General features: G+C 38.4%; 2 protein-coding genes across 2 annotated transcripts in view; one reads left to right on the top strand and one right to left on the bottom strand.

Moving 5' to 3' along the window:
* scfd2 (sec1 family domain containing 2) overlaps positions 1 to 14,057 on the top strand; it is a 145,214-nt gene extending 131,157 nt beyond the window's left edge. Inside the window, exons 7-9 of the mRNA XM_083563044.1 lie at positions 5,497 to 5,631; positions 8,834 to 8,953; positions 13,812 to 14,057. Of these exons, the coding sequence (XP_083419170.1) occupies positions 5,497 to 5,631; positions 8,834 to 8,953; positions 13,812 to 13,904 (348 nt within the window). The 3' untranslated portion in view covers positions 13,905 to 14,057. The remainder of the gene's footprint in view (positions 1 to 5,496; positions 5,632 to 8,833; positions 8,954 to 13,811) is intronic.
* Positions 14,058 to 14,450: 393 nt separating this feature from the next.
* rasl11b (RAS-like, family 11, member B) lies at positions 14,451 to 17,238 on the bottom strand. The gene is made up of 4 exons (XM_083563139.1): positions 16,911 to 17,238; positions 16,744 to 16,800; positions 16,555 to 16,631; positions 14,451 to 15,622 (listed from the first exon to the last, which is right to left on the bottom strand). Exons 1-4 carry the CDS (start codon positions 17,020 to 17,022, stop codon positions 15,125 to 15,127), a joined length of 744 nt encoding a protein of 247 aa, XP_083419265.1. The 5' UTR covers positions 17,023 to 17,238; the 3' UTR covers positions 14,451 to 15,124.
* Between the last annotated feature and the right edge of the window lie 4,239 nt (positions 17,239 to 21,477).

Below are 21,477 nucleotides of genomic sequence, written 5' to 3'. Positions count from 1 at the left end.
GTTTATTGTATTACCAGGCACAGTGCCTCCGTGAAAGCTGAACAGATTTTCTGTTTTATTGTCTTAAATTAGATTTCACTCTAAAATTCTCTTTAATGTCATAATTATATTAATTTTTTTCTTCTTTTTATGTAGAAATGCCTGAATAGATGTATTGAACAGGTGTGATTATAGAATGATTTTGGCTTCACGTGTACAGAAGCAGGATTGTACTTTGCAAAACGAATACAGCAATCTTACACACACACACACTTATGTTAATTTACCATTTTCCCCCCAAAACCACTGCAGTATAATGATTTCCACAGGCAAATGTCTTGGCATCCTGATAAGTGGAAATAAAATACAATAAAATAGCTTTTTTTTAAAGTTCCATTATAACTTGGCATCATTAAGAAAACCTCGTCTAGTTCATCTGAAATTACTTATACTGTTTAGATTGTAGTCCAGTTTAGAATCATTTCTCCATATGGAATTTAATCTAGCATAAGACTGCTTACACAAAGATGTCTGTCTCTTTGTGGGAATAACTTCTGCATTATATACAGTGTTTAGTAACTCCTAGTTTGGTTTGTGGCACCTAGTCTTTTATCGTTTTTGAGAGACACATGCATGTTTCTTTTGTTTTCTTTCGTTCTTTTGTCATTCAAACTCGCTAATTGAATTGTATGAAGATTTACTTTGACCAAACAAATATGTACATGTACAGTGCAGATGCTTAACTTTATTTCCATTGTAAAATCCTCTCTTAGCATGAATAGCAGCTTTACACATTCTCTGCGTCCGTACAGCTCGTTTCTCCAAACATTCAGATGAAAAACACTTTGAAATGCCTCTTGTAAAACCTGCCAAAGGTGTTCTTCATTTGTTGGATTTTTTTCCCAGTTCATCCCAGAGCAGTTCATTGGGATTTAGGTGCAGTGACTGGGCAGGTCATTCCATGATTTCTAACATTCTAACTGACTATTTGCTCTCTAAATAACGCTTGCAGAGTCTGGACATACACTTCGGGTCATTGTCTTGTTGTGTAGTGAAGTTGGTTCAGTATTATTTTGAGCATTTAACCTATATTTGACCTACATGTATGTAATGAGTAAGCATGTCCTTCCAAATAGTGGCATGTATTTCATCCAGAACCTGCTGTTATTGCCTAAGGTGACAGTTTGATGCAAATGAGTACCGTTCAATTACCTAGTTTGTTGCATTGAAGCGAAAGGAACATGCATGTGTCTTTCAGAAACCACAAAATACTAGATGTTTGCAAACTTTTTCAGAAACTATAAATGTGTAAGTATTGTTTTGGTATAAATTTCATAGCCGTTTTGTTGGGTTTTGTTCTGAAGAGTTGTGTTGTATTTATTTTTTTGAAAGAACTTAAAATAGAGCAGGAGCTTTCCATTTTTTTATTACATTATATAAAGTCAGAGCCTTTCTAAGACAAAACAAGACAGTTGTGACTAAAATATTAAGACTAGGAGCTCAATATTTTAGGTTCCCTATTTAACCAACACATCTATCATATCAGTGAATTAAGTCTCACTGTAGATCCTATAATATACCAATTATAGTCCCTATGTTCTACCACAAAACTACTATATAGCCGTTATACCACAAACTTATTATAGACAATGTCATTCTACAAATCAACTATAGACTCCATATCATACCACAAACACACTATAGACTCCTCTTAATGCCCACTATAAACCATTACTTATGGTATACTACAAAAACCATCTTATGCCACAAACCCACTATAGATTGCATGTGATGCCTCAATTCCACTATAGTTCCTATTCACTACCCACTATATCCAATACTCATGGTATACATTAAACCCACTATATACCCCATGTTACACCCCAAAGCCGCTATATACCCTATTTTATACCCCAAAGCCGCTATAGACCCAATGTTATACCCCAAACTTGCTATAGACCCAATGTTATACCCCAAACCTGCTTTAGACTCCACTGTGTTATTTATATAAAAACCCACACCGAGAAAAGTCGCGTTGACCTGGAAGGGCATGTTGTTATTATTTCATTCATGGTTTTACTGCATTAATATTAATGAAGATTGTAGGGGTTTATGTAATGCTGCATTACATGACTAAGGGATGACCCAGTGCAAGTGCGTGTTTCACTGACGGTCCGTTTGTTTTTATGATTATCGTTATTATTTGAGTTATTATCATTTCTATTTAAGTTGATTGCGTGGGCCTTGCACCTGTTAAATGGTGGCAGTGTTTTTGTTTTAGTGTGTGATGCCTGATGAAAAGTGCAGCTTTAATAGCCATGGATAATTGGCCACAATTTGAGCATTGTTACTTTTTTCTAAATTGATGAAATAGGATTCCCGTCAATGATACCCTATATGGGTGTTTTTCCTAGAGTAGGAATTGTATAATCCGGTAAATGGCCCAATTTCTACTTATTGTTGTGATGATAGCTAGTTCATGTAGTCAGTGATGCCAGTAATCTCGGTGTTAACGGACGTGTAGTATGTGTGGGTGGGTCATTGTGTGTCTGACTCACAGCAGGTTCAGGTTGTGGTAAAGCTTTTTTTTCATGATCAACAGGACAAATGGTGTTTCCAGCTTTGCTTGGAATCTGTGTCAAGTCTGAAGTTGCCAAGGTTGTTCTAGCGGGTCTGTGTTCAATTCTTTAGATGATAATAATCAAGCTGCATTTATTTTCAAACTTTAAAAAAACCCTTTTGTTTGGATTCCAATTGCAAACTAAAGAATGTTTTTGGGAAATACAAATGAAAGCTATGTAAGGCATAATTCAGAGCTAAATTTTACCCCACGACATAGATTCCAAGAAGCACCTCATGAAAAGCGCAGTACTTTATTCATTTATAACAGAGGAATATAGTCATTTATATGTAATGTTACTCATATTCTACATTATGTACATTATGCAAAATATATTACATGGGGGAGGTCAGAGATATGCATTATAATCCAACTCCTTGAAAACGTTGTTAATTGTAGGTTCTTAGTATGTAGCAGAGACTGTAGGAAAAAGCATACTGATTTCCAATATCTAATAGTAAGTAAAAGTAAAAGTATTACTAGAAGTATGCAAGGAAATTCAACATAACATTTTAATTCCAAGAGTAATTTGTTCTGTATAAGAAAATTAAATTCTGTATAAAAATTTAAATTACTTCTGTACTTTTTTGCTCATTTGAGTCTTGAAAAAGTCTTAATCTATTGCCAATAATGAGAATTTATTTGTGTCAAATCATAATGATGGTGTCCAATATTCTGAGACTACATTGTAAAAATCTGGATTTTTTTTTTTTTTTTTTTTTTTTTTTTTTTTTTTTAAATAAACAGAAGAATTTTGGAATATTGAACAAAAAAAAAAAGAAAGTAAATGTTTTAATGATTTTGCAGTATTTCTACTGACCATGTTTACTTCTCATGTCTAATCTCAATTGGTAAAAATTGGATTAAGGATTTCATTTTAAATGGTCCTTTGCACAATATTGTCGATTCCATTCATCATCATTTAAGCCCAAAAAAAAAAAAAAAAGGCAATAAAGCAAATGCTAGAAATCGCTGCAATCTGTGTGAATATTTCATTTAAAATCTCAGTAATACAACATTTAATAAACATATTTTGTATTAAATTAGAGCAGAATGCCTAGTAGAAACTTATTTAGTATGACTTTCACTACTACTTTTGTTCCCCGACTGTGTGTTAAGATCTTCTGTCAGTTTATATACCTGGTGTCCACTCGAAAACATGAGTCATCATATTTTTACTCTCATCGTTTTCACTCTCCAAACAGCAACTGGTAAAACAGTTATGGTCCACAGGAAGTAGACCCTGTATGAAACCATTTGTTAAAGGCATTCACTTATTTAGCTTATTCTATTTACAGTGCGTTCATTCACAATTGAAAAACAAAACAAACCTTTTTTTTATTTATTTTAGAAGTCGAAAATGGAGAAAAGTTTTTTTTTCTGAGCACATATAAAAAGAGAGAGTCTTATTTATTAATTTGCAGTGCATTAATCAAAATTTCCCAATACCAAATATGATCAATGACCTAATGTGTTTAGTGCAGGGTGGTTCAGAGCAGGGTTTTCAGAGCAGGGTTTTCAGAGCAGGGTTTTCAGGGGGCAGCGTTGTTCAGAATAGTGGTTTTCAGGGCAGGGTTGTTCAGGACAGGGTGGTTTGGAGCAGGGATTTTCAGGGTAGGGTGGTTCAGAATAGGGGTTTTCAGGGCAGGGATGTTCAGAATATGTTTTTCAGGGCTGGGGTTTTCAGGGCAGGGTGGTTCAGAGCAGGAGTTTTCAGGGCAGGGTGGTTCAGAGCAGGAGTTTTCAGGGCAGGGTGGTTCAGAGCAGGAGTTTTCAGGGCAGGGTGGTTCAGAGCAGGGGTTTTCAGGACAGGGTGGTTCAGGGCAGGGTTGTTCAGAGCAGGGTGGTTCAGGGCAGGGTTGTTCAGAGCAGGGTGGTTCAGGGCAGGGTTGTTCAGGGCAGGGTTGTTCAGAGCAGGGTGGTTCAGGGCAGGGTTGTTCAGGGCAGGGTTGTTCAGGGCAGGGTTGTTCAGAGCAGGGGTTTTCAGGACAGGGTGGTTCAGGGCAGGGTTGTTCAGAGCAGGGGTTTTCAGGGCAGGGTGATTCAGTGCAGGGGTTTTCAAGGTGATATTATTTCAGGGCTGGGTTGTTCAGGGCATGTGTTTTTCGGGCAAGGTTGTTCAGTGCATAGGTTTTAAGTGCGATGTTTTCAGGACAGGGTTGTTCAGGGTGGGGTTTTAAGTGCGATGTTTTTCAGGGTGGGGTTTTCAGGGCAATGTTTTTCAGGGAATGGTGGTTTAGGGCTGGTCTGTTCAGGGTGGGGTTGTTAAGGGTGGGGTTTTTATACCCAGGTTGTTCAAGAGTCCCAGAAATTCAAATCACTTAGAGTAAAAAAAAAATAAGATGGCAAGAACTACAAATGTAGTGTATTTAAAAAAATTTTTACATTTTGAGCAAAAAATAAAAAAATAATAATAATAACATGGACAGCAATCCTTTATTTTCTCCATCCATACACACAGTGATTTTATCATTGGTTATATTTTGTCTCCTTTTTTCACAGTACAATTTATTTACTTTAAAGTAAATTTAAAGTATTAATTTCTTTGAAAATAGAAATATAAAACACACACATACACACAGACACACGTAGACACACGTACACACACACACACCAGACACACACACACACACACACACACACACACACACACACACACACACACACACACGTACACACAGACGTACTCACCTCAAAGCACTCAAGGCGTCTCTTCCAGAAACAAGTATCCTTCCATGAATATTAATCTCACAATCAATAGACACTAGGCAACACCCTGAGGATCCACATGTGGCCAATTTAAAACCGCATTCAGCCCATTTGTTGCTGTTCCTGGAAAAGAAAAGGCACTTGAATGAATGTCCATGCACATTAACATTTGTTTCTCATCCGTGTAGGCCACGTACCGTCCGTTCATCAAGCAGGTCCTGGAGGAAATCTTCGACCCTAGTCGACCTGAATGCCAAGACATAGAACATGCTTCTGGAGGACTTACTGACCTGCTGAAGACGGGTTTTAGCATGTTTATGAAGGTAACACACAAGGAAATTTGCCAACCTGATCGTTTACATAAGTGTTGCCATTCTTGCTTAGGAAAAGTGGCCAAAACAATAGTGATTCATCGATTCTCAACGGTGAATCGGCATAAAAGTTAACAATGTGATGCACTGATTAAAAAAAGTGTGTATCGGATACAAGTTGGCATTTGTATCACGATGCATCGTTTTTAACACATTTCTGTAAAATATTATTTATTTCTATACAATTATTAGTAGATGCACTATACTTTTATTGTTTAGAAAGTGACCAGTGGTGGACAAAGCACAGAAACCATGTAGTTGAGTTAAAGTAGAGAGGCAAAAGGTAAAATGTGACTGCAGTAAAAGTAAGTGTCCCTTTTAACTTTCACAGTTTTAAAGGTACAAAAGTATTTACCTTTAAATTTACTTAAGTTTTCAAAGTACTATGATTTATTATGGCTATAATGTTTCTATTATTATTTTTGTCACAAGACTTTTAATCAACTCTATGTGAAAAGACTCTGATGTTACTCTCAACACAATGATCTATTAGTAGAATGATATTAATGAGTCAAACACTGATTGATATCTATTCAAATTATCATGAGCCCAAAACCTTCTTTACAACTAATTCGAAGAAATCAAGCAAGGTCACGGATGCTGTGGCGAGTTCGTATCTGGAGTTTCTTCCATCATTTATTCCTCTCTAAATAATGTTCTTGCTGTTGAACTGATGCTGAACTGTATGTTGGTGATCAGTAGAAACCACCAAACAAGTTCAAAACAGCACGCTCGACCCTGATTGGTTGTTTGCTGAGTGTTTGACCAATTAAGTTTTTTATCCTCATAAATAAAAAGACAGATTTCACAAAATGTAGTTGAGTAAAAAATATGATATTTGACTTTGAAATGTTGTGAAGTAAAAGTCTCAAATGGAAATCAGTGAAGTACAGATACTTGAAAAAGCTACTTAATTACAGTAACAAATTACATTTACTTTGTTACTGTCCACTACTGAAAGTAAACAGTATTTTGTGACCAATATTTGATATGTAGATTGATTTCCCCCTCGCTAAACTGTTTCTTGAGCACGTCCTCTAAGCACCACCGCTGATACGTGAATATGACGTATCACAACACTACAGAGTCCGCGGGGTGTCCTGACGGTCACATAGAAATAGGGTTGAAACAATTCCTCAAGTAGCTTGAGTTATTCGAATGCAAAAAAATCATGACTGATTATTAAATTAATTTTTTACAGATATTCTTGTATGCAATTTCAGCAATTAAAATGTTCCATTTTTCTAAAAAGGAAACAAATTACTTGTTCATTTTAACATACCTGAATTTATTTTTGTATATTTGATAAAAAAAGTAAAGTACTTCTTATCCAATAAACACATAGAGATAGTTAATCTATCTTATCGTCGGCTGTGCACCGAGATGGGAAACGTGTCGGCCTCATTTATGAAAATGCACATTCCTACAAAACAGGGATGGGAAAATATCTTTGTGATTTACTAGTGAGAGAATTTTTGTTTTGTTTTTTTGAGCAAAAAAATAAATACTAGTCGGGGGTTGGGGGGGGGGGGATTTACGTGTTACAATTGTTGACACCCCTACATTTTAGGACTTTCTCACTTTGCCAGCATAACACATTACTTTTTCCTTTATGAGTTTCTAATGAGTTTGGAGAACACTGAGCACTCATCATTACCTAATATCTCTAGATCCTCCAAGGTCCTAGATCATTTCTTTGGTATTAGTGTCGAGTTTAGATCAGGGGATTGGGATGGCCAATGGCCAAAACTTGATTATGTAGTTATTAAACAATTTTTTTTTTTTTTGCATCTAAGTATGTTTGGGAAAATTGTTTCAGTCATGCCCTAGTGGTAGGCATTTGCATGCTTTTATGTATAACTATCTTTGAAGGAACAAAACAAACCCCTTCAGTCTTGCCACAAAAGGTGTATTTTTTGTCTCATCTATTTTGAATTCTGTCAAAATCCCATAATGAGTGCATGAGTGTCAGTAATTATAACATGTATGGTTTCGTTCCAATCTATATTTATTGAATATGTCCAAGTCATGTATGTGGTTGTGTGAGAGGTTGGTTGCTTTAGTCATATTTTGCCAATCTTTATTATTCCCCCTTTACGCTCTCAACGTCTTTGTCTTTCTGTCTCTCTTTCTCTCTATCTCTTTCTCCCGTTCTCTTTTATTCCCTCTCATATGCAAGGAAACGAGCGTGTCGCTGCAGATGTCACGTGTACATGCTGCGTGTCCTCCCCTGTGGTGTCTAATACATCCTTGCTCACCAAGCTCACTCGTGTACATGCTTAATAATGAACAATGAGGCTGAATCTTATTTATTTATACATTTATTCGCACATCCACTGCCTTCTTAAATTGCAGATATGACAGTAATGTGAATGGGCAATTATATTCAATTTGGCAGACTTACTTTGCAACTCAATTTCCCTTTTCATCCCAAGTTAGTGTCCAGTGTTGCACGTGGCAGAGCAGCCATTTCGTCCTTGGGGATCATCTGATAGATAATTATTATATGTTCGCTGCTTTTCTCAGCCAATCGCACGCTGCCTTTATGTGTGCCCAGCCACTCATGCTCAGCAGGGGTGGCTACGCACCACATGGCTCACTCCTACAGAACATCTACATGTGGGAAAGAGTGTGTACTGTATGTGTGTGTAGTGGGTGTGTAGTTTTCAGTGCATTCATGTGATGGTAATGGATTTCTCACATTTAAAGACACCATCTTTCCTATAGGAGGACAGCTGCATATCTTTTTTTTTTTCAACATTTTAATAAAGATATTAAGCCAGAGAACTTGGATAATTGAACAGCACTGCTGGCAATTGTGAAAGCTGGTGCCACTGTTGCCTGGGATACACAAGCAAGAAGAGAAGAGGGCAGCCAGAAGAGAACGAATATATAATTGGAGGAAAAAACTCCAAGAATAATTTTGTTGTTGCCCATATCATTGCCAGGGGAAGTGATAGCTCAGTGGTAAAGGATCTGGGTTACTGATCAGAAGGTCGGGGGTTCACTTCACTGTGCTGTAATGTACATGGAACGAGTATAAATCACCACCTTTACTTTTATTATTTGCACATTAAAACATCAGGCATCTAAGAATGGGTTTTGAGTCACAACACAAGTTTGCATGAGTGTAACACTCCTACACTCTCCGCAGGTCAACCGGCCCCATCCAAGCGATCACTCGTTGCTATTTCTCTTCATGGTGGGCGGAGTCACTGCATCAGAGCTCCGAATGATTCGAGAGGTTGTCTCCACACATAAACCAGGGACACGGGTGAGTATATAAATATACTAATATGTTATTGACAAAATATGTCATGTATTTTGCCAATCACTCTAATTCAATTTTATTTGTATGAAACTTGACATTTTCCAAAATCAGCTTTACAGGAGTAAATAGATTATGAATATACATTGAAAATGTTCTAAATCAGTCCATATAACGTCAATCCTTAGAGGTTTATCTCTATTGAGTGAGACATTGGTGACTGTGGCGAAACAGATTTAGAAGGAAACCCATTATTTAATGAGCTCCAGTTTTCAACACAATGTTTACACCATTTGGAGAGTAAAGTGGTAATATTGTGGTGTTTTTATTTTATTTTACAAAGTATTATAGTATGATGGTGTTGCAATGGTGTTAAAGATATTACTAAATATAAGGTGAATTACTGGTTAAAGCTGAAAATACATTAGGTCAATCGCATCTTAAAGGTTTGGCCTAAATGGGAAAAAGCAAGAACCAAGTGTGTCATGGGCATGGAGTATTGGTTTCATTGACCAGACTACATTCTAAAGATTTTACTGTATACACAAGAAACCAAGAATGAAACTAGTTATATAACATTTGCCACTTTGATTTTTGAGAAATATTAAACATGACAACTACAAAAACACTTTTTAAATTATATAATCCATTGTATCCAGAATACAAACAATAAATATTTACAGTTAATTTGGTTTATGGTACATCACCGAACACACACAATGTGGACAGTTTGATGTGGTGTTACAGAAGGGATTGTGATCTTATGTTACATGATGATGGTATGGTGTAGTGTTATTCTAAAGTGTATAATGTGGTTTTACAGCTGACTTTGCAATTTAATATTAAAGAACATCATTCTGAGGTTGTTTCACAATTTGTTGACAGTTTTTCACAGATTGCTGAAGCTCTGCCCACCATTATTTCTGAGAGATTTGCCACTCTAAGATACTCTTGCTATACGTTGCCAATTAATCTAATTAGTTGCATGTTTTTCCAGCTGTTTCCTGTTGCTAACATTTCATTTTCCAGCCTTTTGTGGCTCTTGTTCCAGCTATTTTTTTATTTTATTTTATTTTTTTAGGTCTTCCGATTTAAAATGACCTAATATTTATCTTAAAATGGTATGGTTTAAAGAATTTGTCATTCAGTTTCAACAGTTGATATGTGTTTGTTGTTCTATTGTAAATAGAATATGGGTTTCTAAAATTTGCCAATCATCGCAAACAGGGCAGATTAAGAATTCATATTACAGTTGAACACGGTTTATTCAGAAAGTATCCAGACCCCCTTCACTATTTTCCATGTTGTTATGTCGCAGCTTGATACCACAAATGTTCAAATTCATTTTTTCTCATTAATGTACATTGAGTACCCCATGATGACAAGAGAAATTCTAGAAATTTTAATAGAAAAAAAAATGAAATATGGCATGTACATAAGTATTCAGACAATTTACTCAGTAATTAGTTGAAGCTCCTTCAGCAAAGATTACAGCCTCGAGTCTTTTTGGGTATGACGCAACAAGCTTTGCACACCTGGATCCCAAGCTGAATGGGGGGGCAGACAAACATTTTAATTTCTCTTCAGAGATGTTCAATAGGGTGTAAGTCAGGGCTTTGGTTGGGCCACTCTAGGACATCCACAGAGTTGTCCCTTAGGCCCTCCTGTGTTGTCTTGGCTCTGTGCTTAGGGTCGTCTCATGTAGGAAGACGAATCGTCATCCCAGTTTTCCCTCATCCCAGCTCAAGTGTTGTTACAAAGGGTCTAAATACTTTTTTTTGTTATTTGAATAGATTTACAGATTATAAATGCCATCACTTTGCCATTATGGGGTACTAAGTTAATGGGAAAAATAATGATAGTATCAGGGTGCAACCAAAAACTGAATAAGGTGAAGCCCGTCTGAATACTTTCTAAATGCACTGTATATGATGTTGTCATAGAGAGGGAGTATAGATTGATGTTACAGCAGAATACAGTATATAATGTGGTATTACAGGGCAGAGTATGGAATTATGTTACAGCAGAAGGTACGATTTATGACATTTGGCAGACACCCTTCTCTAGAGCTTCTTACAATGATCTCATTTATACTTCTGTTCATTAAATCCCTGCGCTAAATTTTTCAAGCACGTAGGTGTGTGTGCCAGCACTAACAGAAAGTCAGTTTCATTGCAATGGGCAAATATATGAACCCTATTAAGCACTTCTTATTCCCCATCTCACAAGGGTTTCAACCAACAACCAGTTTATTAAGTCTTGAGCATATCTGGTTAATAAAGTGGGAGAGTGTGACCCGTCTTTAATTGGAATGAATTGTGTATTGTGGTGTTACAGGATGAATGGTGTGAGGTTGTAGTGGGGAGTTTGGGTGGCTGAGTGTGTTTGCATACACACAAGCATGTTGACCTGTATTCATTAGGACATCAGAGGCCCTGTACTATTAACATGGCTCATTATCCTGGAGAATGAAAGCTAAAAATTAAAACGTATGTGGGTGTGTGTGTGCGCGCGTATGCATGCGCGCACACGTTTGTGTCAGATTCAATAGACATGCAGTCGATTCTGGCCTTAATGAAAGCGCCATGCTGATCAAAGCTCTAGATCATGAATAAATCTGAAATTACAAAAGCAGAGAAGCTCCCAATACCCCAACCACCCCATACACACAAATACACACACATACACATATAGATTGAGCGAATGCATAAACTGTGTGTTTGACTTTAATGGCATTACTTAGATTAGATGTGATTTGAGCATGTAATTCCCAAGATCCAAGATCAATCACTAAGCATAGATTTGTTTCTTTCTTGTTTTTTTTTTCTTCCTTTTATAAAAAGGTTAAATCAAATGTTCTAAATCATTCACATCTCTGCACTCAGTCATAAAAAACCCCCACTCTGTCTGTCCAGAAACAGCTCAGATCAATGGTTGGGTTAAAAAAAGAACTTGTAAATGGTGGCTATAAGCGTCTCTGCTTTATAATAGTGCAGTGAGTCTAAACTCGGAACAAACATCAACTCCGTATTAAAATTTTACGTCCTAAACATAGCAGCATTATGTCACCGACTGTTATGAGGAGAATTATTCTTGATTATTTAAAATGTAATAACATTGTGTGTTGGATTAGATGCTTTGCGAACAGGCGGCGAAAGAATATTTCAAATAAATGCGAACATTCAGGAAAAAAAAATCTATTTTGTTCATCCCCACGAGCATTGTCGTTGCATTTTAATGTTCAGTTCCTGAGTGCAGGTAGCAATTTGAAGGCCTGAAACAGGTGAACACGCATCTAAAACAACTTTAACAAGCAGTTTAAGATGAACTGTTTTGCAATCAGATCTTTTTCTTCTTCTATGACTTCTCCCATTAGGGGTCGCCACAGCGGATCATCAGTTTCCATACCCCCCCTGTCCTCTACATCTGCCTCTTTCACACCAACTACCTGCATGTCTTCCCTCACTACATCCATAAACCTCCTCCTTGGTCTTCCTCTTTTCCTTCTTCCTGGTGGCTCCATTCTCAGCATTCTTCTACCAATATACCCCATGTCCCTCCTCTGCACATGTCCAAACCATCTCAATCTCGCCTCCAAAACGTCCCACATGCGCAGTCCCTCTAATAAACTTGTTTCTAATCCTGTCCATCCTCATCACTCCCAACGAAAACCTCAACATCTTCAGCTCTGCTACCTCCAGCTCCACCTCCTGTCTTTTACTCAATGCCACTGTCTCTAAATCATACAACATCACAGGTCTCACCACAATCCTATAAACTTTTCCTTTCACTCTTGCAGATACCCCACTATCACAAATCACTCCTGCTATCACTCTTCTCCACCCACTCCACCCTGCCTGCACTCTTTTCTTCACTTCTCTAACACACTCTCCATTACTTTGCACTGTTGACCCCAGGTACCTGAACTCCTCCACCTCTTCTCCCTGCAACCGCACCACTCCACTGCCCTCTCTCTCATTCACACACATGTACTCTGTCTTACTCCCACTGACTTTCCTTTTCCTTATTTCTCCAGCATGTACCTCCACCTCTCTTTAATTTGTATACCACTTTCAACAATAAACAATTTGGGCAATGGACATCATCCCAAAGCAGCTTTACAGAAATGAACCTATTTTATTAATAACGAGGAAAAAAACGATTTAACATCTTAATATCTGGATTTCATTCTTACTGAGAACCTGTGGTTTGAATGATAGAACATACAAGAGATCTGCATGAACCTTCAGCATGTGTCTATGATGATGGTAATGTTCTCTCCATGTTATGTTAAAATACCCGTTTCGACATAAATCAAGGCCATTTTTTTCCCATGCAAACTTTTCCTTTATATTACGCCTTAATCTGAAGCCGATACATGAATGTTGCATAGCAACGGTGATTATAATTGTGATACTAGAGATTGTTCTAGAGGGAGTGTTAAAGAAAGCAGAGATCAAGCAGTTACTGGAAGTGTTTTTTTAGTAAGTTAAAGCAACTATTCGAACTTGAAACACAGGCACAGTTTTGATATTTAAGTGTAAAAACTAAATTAAGCTTAGCAAGGATAATAGAATAATCATTAAGAGGAATTAAGATGACACACCATGAATGCCTTCGGAACAGAGATAATAATACGGCATTCATGCCTTCAGTTTGCAAGATTTCTCTTTCTCGGAACTGTCCTCAGCTGGGTTTTAGGGAAAGACCACTGCTCGTGTTTCTGAGTTTATAGTAGTATTATTTCAAATCTGCTTTTCCTTTCATAGCATTTTACTGTCCTTGTGGTGAATGGGTGTATATAAGTGTGTGTATGTGTAGATGTCAGGTGCTCTGTGAGCTCATGTGTTTCTTTCTCGTGTAGGTTTTGGTGATCTCGACGAGGTTCCTGAAGCAAGCTGATATTCCACACCTGCTGTTCTACACTGACAGACTTTCACCTGATATAGGAGTGTGAGAAAAGAAACAAGACCACACACAGTAAAGCATAAGCATTCCTGAAAACACACTGCAGTATTTGTATATACAATACAGTGTGTGTGTGTGTGTGTGTGTGTGTGTGTACACAAGGGTTTTGGTAAAAAATAAAGTATGTATTTTACTGTAAAAATATCTTAAAATAAAACTTTCATTCTTTCTCCTCATTCAGCGTGGACTGATGTGTGCGCAAGAGTGTGAGGGACGTATTCATACACTGTTAATGGGATGGTATCAACGTGTTCTACATTTTTATAGAGATGTAAAAACATATTACGAAGCAATTCTGACCACATCTATAATCTAAAGTCCGGTTTCTTAGGGTTGCCACAGTGTCGGTCTGCTTCTCATTGTGCTGCCTCGTGCTCTGGCAGTGCCAAATCACTGCTGTTAAACTGATGCCACAGGAAACTGCAGCATTATTACTTACATCACTGCAGCCTTTGTTTGTTTTTTTGTTCTGTTTCTGCAGATGTCTCAAAACGTGTACAATATTTCTGGGAAGAAAAAGAAGGTCAAATATATATTCAGTCAAATAGATTTTATTTTTAGTCACAAAACAATAAATAAGAATCAAGCCTTAGCCCTGGGGTATGATGTAAAGTGCAGTTATGTTTTTTTTTTTTTTTACACAAATTGGCACCAGAGTGTTTAACACAAACACACTGCTCGTGCCCTTCAGCTTTAGTGCCTCGTTCCTTTAACAAAGCCTGCTTTCAGATCGTTTCTGCTGAGATCTGAAAAGCCTTGGTGAGAAAAAAATATATATTCTGATGATAAAAATACCCAGCCCTCTGTCCTTCACATGCACTGTTGCCAGGTGAAGCCGTCTACAGATAGAACGCAGTGTGTGCGTACAATCGTGTTTTTGCATTCTTCATTTTTTAAGGCAATTTTCACACCACGGTTCATTCTCCTGCTGCATCTGCCATCATACAAGTCAGTCACAGCAGCACAGGTGGCTTAACCTCCGCCACCAAGATGGTCGAAGTTCACAATTCGGCGATTTCAGAGGTCATAGTTCAGCACCCCTTTGTTTTTTTTTTCCTTTTTTTAAGATCTGGTCTGCTGATTAGCTCAGGAGAACGACCAAAAAAAAAAAAAACGCTTCAGTGAGCCTCTGCCTTTCAGACCTTCGCCCCGCCACCCAGCCTGCCTTGTCGGGCCCCGAAACCTGGGCCATGTCGCTTGCACTCGTCCTCACACTGAGGTGACTGTGCGCACTTTGGCCGAAAGCACCTGCTTGAAGCGCCGCTTCAGGTCCTGCATGTTGGGCGATTTGGGCCTGGGGATAAGAGGTGACCTTTTCTTCTCGTTGCTGCCCGAAGCGGCGTTTGCATTGGCGCTAAACGGCACCTGTCGTTTGGCGAGCTCTGTGCAGAGTCTGTGAAACGCGCCGTGCACCTGACTGTAGTCTTCACTAGCTGACACCTCGTAGAACGAGCATCCGAGCGCCAGGGCCAGCGCCGGGCCCTGCTGAGGCTCCACCCGCCTCACGTGCACCATATCCGCCTTGTTTGCCAGCAGGATAATCGGTGGTGCTGGTCTGTCAGCGTACACCTGGCTCACAAGCTGATGGAGCTGACTGATGAGGTCGAAGCTGTGACCGTCTGTCACGGAGTACACCATGACCACGGCGTCCGCCCACTGGATGGAACTTCTGACTTGCTCTTCAGAGCTCAGGCCGTTGTCGTTTACCTGAAAGAGACATGCGAGGTTTAATTGTTGGCGGGTCGAAAATTGTAAAAAGTGTCCAAAAATCAGCATTCGAATTGAACACATCACCCAAACTATTTATACACCTCACAATCATCTGTACACCACAGAATTGTACATGGTATTTGTGTGCTGTAGCTTTACATTTTCCCCTTCGGTGGCACTAAAAAGCCGAACCCACGACAATCCCCTGTGCACAAATCCAGCTCCATTAACACAATGACTTTCGAGTGTCCTGCACAGAGCCCTGAATGATCACAAATCCCCATTCGCTCTCGAAAATCGAGTGCAAAACCTTTTTAGAAGATTTTGGCAGTAACTTAGGACTTTGAATGGGAAGTTCAGGTGTGAAAGTCTAGCACCTTCACACTTCAGAAAAGGTGATTCTACCAAAAGATATACGCTTCGGCCCCCGTGTGTATCTCATGGCAGTGTTACTGTACGGTTTATAGCTTCAGGCGGCCCTAAAGAGGAGGGTGAAAGGAAAGCTCGGGTTGGCTTGGACAGCCAAAACACGGACTGAGGGGAAATGAGGTGGCTAGACTTGCAGTCTGAAGTGCACACATTCTGTGGTTTTTGGAGCGCTGCCCGGGATCAGGAAACGAGCTGAAGGGAACTTTTTTTATTTTTATTTTTAAACAGCACAATAATGACTTGTATGTAAAATTAAAAAGGTTTAAGTGGCGTTATTGTAATCTGCACGTCTTTCAGTCGTGTACAAGAGGAGAAAGCAGGGACACACTCTCCAGTCTCCCACTGTGTGTGGGTTTAGAAAAATCGTGATGCAAGTCTAGAAGCTGACTAATAACAGAATAACCTCTTACCAAGAAATAAAGCAAACATCTCAATAAAATTCTTTTTGTATAATTTAAGACTATTAATATTTATTGTTTTTAACACAAACATCAGCTCACCTGGACTCCAGGTGTGTCCTGCACCTGAATGGCCACTTGTTCTCCGTCGATTTGGACCTCTCTGGAATACAGGTTTCCTACATAAACACAAATACAAACAGCCTATAAAACACATGTAAGCATAGTGACAAGGTGAAGAAAGACATTAAAACGTTTGTAGGGTTGTTTTTTGTTGTTGTTTTTTTTTACCTGCATTTCTTTCATAGTCGCCAATAAAACGTTTGGTCAGGAAGCGAACGACGAGAGCTGGAAAGAAGAGACGCACCACAGTTTATACGCGTTCAACAGCTATTGTGAGTATTTTAAGAATACAGTATAAATATTAATATACAGGTGTGTAAATAAGAAAAACTCACCTGTTTTGCCCACTCCGCTCCCCCCGAGCACGGCTATCTTAATGACCCGGTTGTTCAGGCACTCTGAGCTCGGGTACTCCACTATAGTAGACATGTTCTGGATGAGGCGCATTGTGACTACAAAAAGAGATTTTAATACCAAGTCCAAGTAAAATCCACTCCGTCATTCGATTCGAGCCAAGTAAAATTCACTCCGTCTCTCCTCTGTGGATTTTGTCTCCTTGTTCCTTTATTACATTAATAGATAATCGCAATAAAATATTGGACCTGCTCTGCTCCCTTCTTCTGAACAGGATTCAGCGCTCTGTGCGGTTCTCCAGCGGCTGCGGTGGTATTAATAAGCGCCCAAGAAAGCGCTCGTCTGTAATTGGTTGTTGTCGCTCGCCTGTCCCCGCCCACTTTTGCTTTCATGTGGAGCCGCGAACCAATCAGGAGGCTGATAAGAGGAATTGACAGGTGATCTAGGGATTCAACGTAAAAGAAGAATCTTTTGACCATGAATTGTATTTCTTTGTGTAAATATGAATGAAATGAAGGCATGAACTCTTTTCACCCTCTGCCCAAATGACTTTCTATGAAGGGCCAACAATCAGACTTGTTGCATTCTAGTTAAAGAATATTTTGAATTATATGAATCATTTTATTATTAAAATGTCAAATTAAAGTTCCATGGTTTCCCCCACGTTTACTAATTTTATGATAATTTGAAATCAATCAATCAATCAATATAAAACCTGACACTGTAATCTGCATTACCAATGCAGTGTTGTTTTTAATGTTTTTCCTAATAAATCTATTCAAGTTATAAGCAATATGCCATGTTTTTGTAATATGAGTGACCTCTAATGAAAGACATGCCCCTTATCTTTCAAAAGTTTTTCCAAATTGGGCTGCAGATGATTTACTGATAAAGTGAGGATACCGCATAGGTCAGTTTGCTTCTCGGTTTACACTCACCGGTCTGAAAGTCTGTTCAATGAGGGCAGTACCAACGTTTTTACAGTTTAAAAATAAAACAAAAACAATGTTCTGTTAAATTAGAAAAAAGGATTTTTCATCTCGTCATATTTGGCATGACAGGAAAAATCACAGCCCAACTTTTCCCCAATGATTTTAACTGTAGTTTGCTTCCCGGATGATTTAATTTGATCAAAAATGCGTCTACAAAGAACATTTGGAAAGAGTTTGTTGCGGTAAGTTCTTTGAAGCACTATGAAAAAGTGTTTTACTGGAGGAATAAAAAAACATTTTTGGCTCTGCCAGGCACCTTCAAGTTGAATCAAAAACATATCCAATCACTTGCTTTAAGAAATAGCGCAGATGATGGTAAGATGTTTTTAGTGAGTCATTCCCATTCAATTACACCACAAGTCAACCTTCATCCTCCACCTAAAAATGCCGAATTATCTTTTGTATCATCTTCTGAATTTTATGATCTCTTTGTGCACCTGTTTAACTAAACAAACCCAAGAGACAGGCCTTTTTTCACTCTTGTTTCTTTCCCTTTTTAAGCACATTCCTTCACCTGTCGTCTCCGAGCTACTCAAAAACACGACTTTCCCACAGTTACTTTTCCTTTACAGCCAAACAGCACGACTATAGAGCAGCTGCATATAAGGGTGACAGGAAGTTTTTCCAAATGTCACAGTCATACGCGTTCCTGCCGGTATGCACTGAACCTTATGCTGATCCATCGAATGTAACCTCTATTATACTGGAAGTAAATTAAGCCACAACTAAGACTGATATAAGTGTTCAGTGTCTAAATTCAGCATCCATTTACTGCATTAATAAACCCACTCTTCTGGGAAGGCTTGCCGATAGATTTTGGCATGTGGGGATTTGAGGTCATTCAGCTGATATCACTAACAAGAGTATTAGTGATATCAGGTATTGGTGTTGATGTAGAGGTCTGTGGTTCAATCAATGCTCTAATTCATCCCAAAGGTGTTCAGGTGGGTTGAAGTCTGGGACCTGTGTGGGACACTCAAGATCTTCCACTCCAACCTTGACACTACCTGCCTTTAACTCCTTTTGTGCCTAGAGGTGTTGGCATGCTGGAACAAATGTGGGGCTTGTGGTTTCACTGTAGGAAACTTAAATTGAAACAGCATTCCATCTTGTTCAACTGTGTATTTTAAACTTTGTGGTAAAGGTTTGGAGAAGGAACACAGACGGGTGGATGATGAGGTCTTCACATACTTTTGATAATGTAGTGTAAGTAAATAACAACTGAGGGAACATGGTGGTTATTTTAATTAGGTCTGGCAACAAGGCAAAACATTTACTTGATGGTAAGAATCTTTCAATGGTTATTTGCAGAAGAAATTAATTGAATTGAAATCAATTGAATGATGTCACTCTAGACCACCAGTCATTGGGATGATTTATATTATTACTTTTGCCATGCTGGAGTCTCTGCCTTTCTCACACATCAATCAAATTCTCAACATGAGTAGACTTTTATTTTATTTATTTCATCACCCCATTAAATCATGATATCTGAAGACTACAGCATCAGATACCATGACCTGTCTGTGGCCTCAATCTACTACCACTTCAGTACCTGAGTAATATACATGACTTAAGACACATTATAAACATAATAATCTTTCATGTTAAGGCCGTTTCTTTCTTAACTCTAATTTCCACTTTTTCTTACACTCTTCACTCTTGAAGTGTCACAGAGGTGTGATTTCAACACCATTAACATGTTCAAACAAAACCTGCTTCTGATGAAAGTGTTTAATTGATGCTGATGTGTCAGCTTCCTCTCCTGGGTCGGTGCACCAATATTCTTACTATGAGCTAAATCAGTTCAGCTTGGTGTGATTCAAAGAAGACTTCAAACTTGACTTGGTTAACTAGGCGTTCTTCAATTTCTTGCTTATTAATCTTATGAGACGGCAAAAAAATAGTGTCCTGATACGTCCAGTTTAGCCATGAAATTCTCTGTTCGCTGATTGGTTGCTTTCTTGCCAAAGCTCAACTCTAATTCCAAAAATGTTGGGACACTGTAAAATGTAAATAAACACAATGCAATGATTTGCAAACCCATATTTTATTCACAATAAAACATAGAAAACATATGAAATGTTTAAACTGAGAATATATACCATTTCAAGAAAAAAAATATAAGGTAATTTTTAATTTAATGGCTACACAGGTTTCATAAAAAGTTGGGACAGGGCCATGTTTACCACCATGTAGCTACACGTCTTCATACTTCTAGGTTATTTGCAAATCATTGCATTCTGTTTCTATTTACATTCAACGCAGTGCCCCAACATTTTTTGGAATGGGGGTTGTATATCGGATGCGACTCACCGTACATATAACTCTATGTGTATCTCTGTTCCACCCTCTCCCTCTCCAACATCAGCTGTGCAGATCATTAATTTTATATTTCTAATTTTGGAAATGCAGCAGTATGGTTCTTAACATCTCTGCGTTTGAACATAACTTATCACCAAACCTATCCACGCTGCATTCACATAAACATACTCTTGCTATCCTCATCTTGAGAGTTATCCTGTCAGAGCTGTGCTTAAAGGGAATAATTGTGATTAGAATTGCCACTTTTTCAACATGTAAACAAAAGCTTATCAATTTATAATAAAACATACTTCATGACTCACTGCTTTCTTTATTTTTTTTTCTCTCTCTCAATGACATCATTTCCATGGCTTGTGCTAGTACACCTCCAGAATATGTTTGTAAAACTAAAGAATAGTGTGTGTATGTGTGTAGGCGTGAGGTGACTGCTTGTTGTAAAGGACATAATGTTCACTGGATGAAGTTTCCTTTTTTTTTTATTGCTGCAGCTTTCTTGTATCTCACTGTTTGGTCTGATCTGGTGTTTTTGGCATGTTCAGACTTGCCTCTAAGTCTTAGCAATGGGTAAGGGGGGTGTAGAAAAGTTTTTAAGGTGTGTTTGTGAGCGTGTGTGGGAATGCCTACCGCCATTTTGCATAGTGAATCCCCCACAACCGTACTCTGCAATCTCAACTGCGAGCATAATCATTCCACAGACGGAGTGTCACGCTGCTATCAGCTCGCCGGCTACAGAAGCGCAATTACTGTCCGGCATTTAGCCCTCATTTACAGCAATTAGTCACCTTAGGCTGAAATATACCCCAATTTGCGTCCCCATTACTTTGCTTGTGCAGGCTCGCATAAGGTCCGTTTAGGTCAGACTCTGTTTTGTCTTTGTAAATGCTTTTCTGTTTTTAGAGCCTCCACAAAAGCATTTCTGCCCACACTCTATACTCTGGATTTAATCAGAAGGTATTAAGTCTTATACATGCTTTTTGCTTTTAAAGTAAGCGATATTCCTTTCCGCCCATAAAAACACAGTGTCAGAGGAATTGTTGCAATTCCACTGCTTTATCTAGTGATTTACCTACTGGCCCTAAATAACCTAATACTTTCTCCTTTTTTTCTGTCTCACTTTCTTTCACTCCTGTGTCTTTCACCTGCGCTCATGCGTTGGCCTGTGCAGGTATTTTGGCAGGAGGCCCCATGTGATTAGGGGCTGGTATGTGTATTTGATAAGAGGCATGCTGAC

This window comes from Silurus aristotelis, assembly GCF_946808225.1.
Source record: "Silurus aristotelis genome assembly, chromosome: 15".
NCBI lineage: Eukaryota > Metazoa > Chordata > Actinopteri > Siluriformes > Siluridae > Silurus > Silurus aristotelis.
This window is presented reverse-complemented; position numbering and strand designations above follow the sequence as displayed.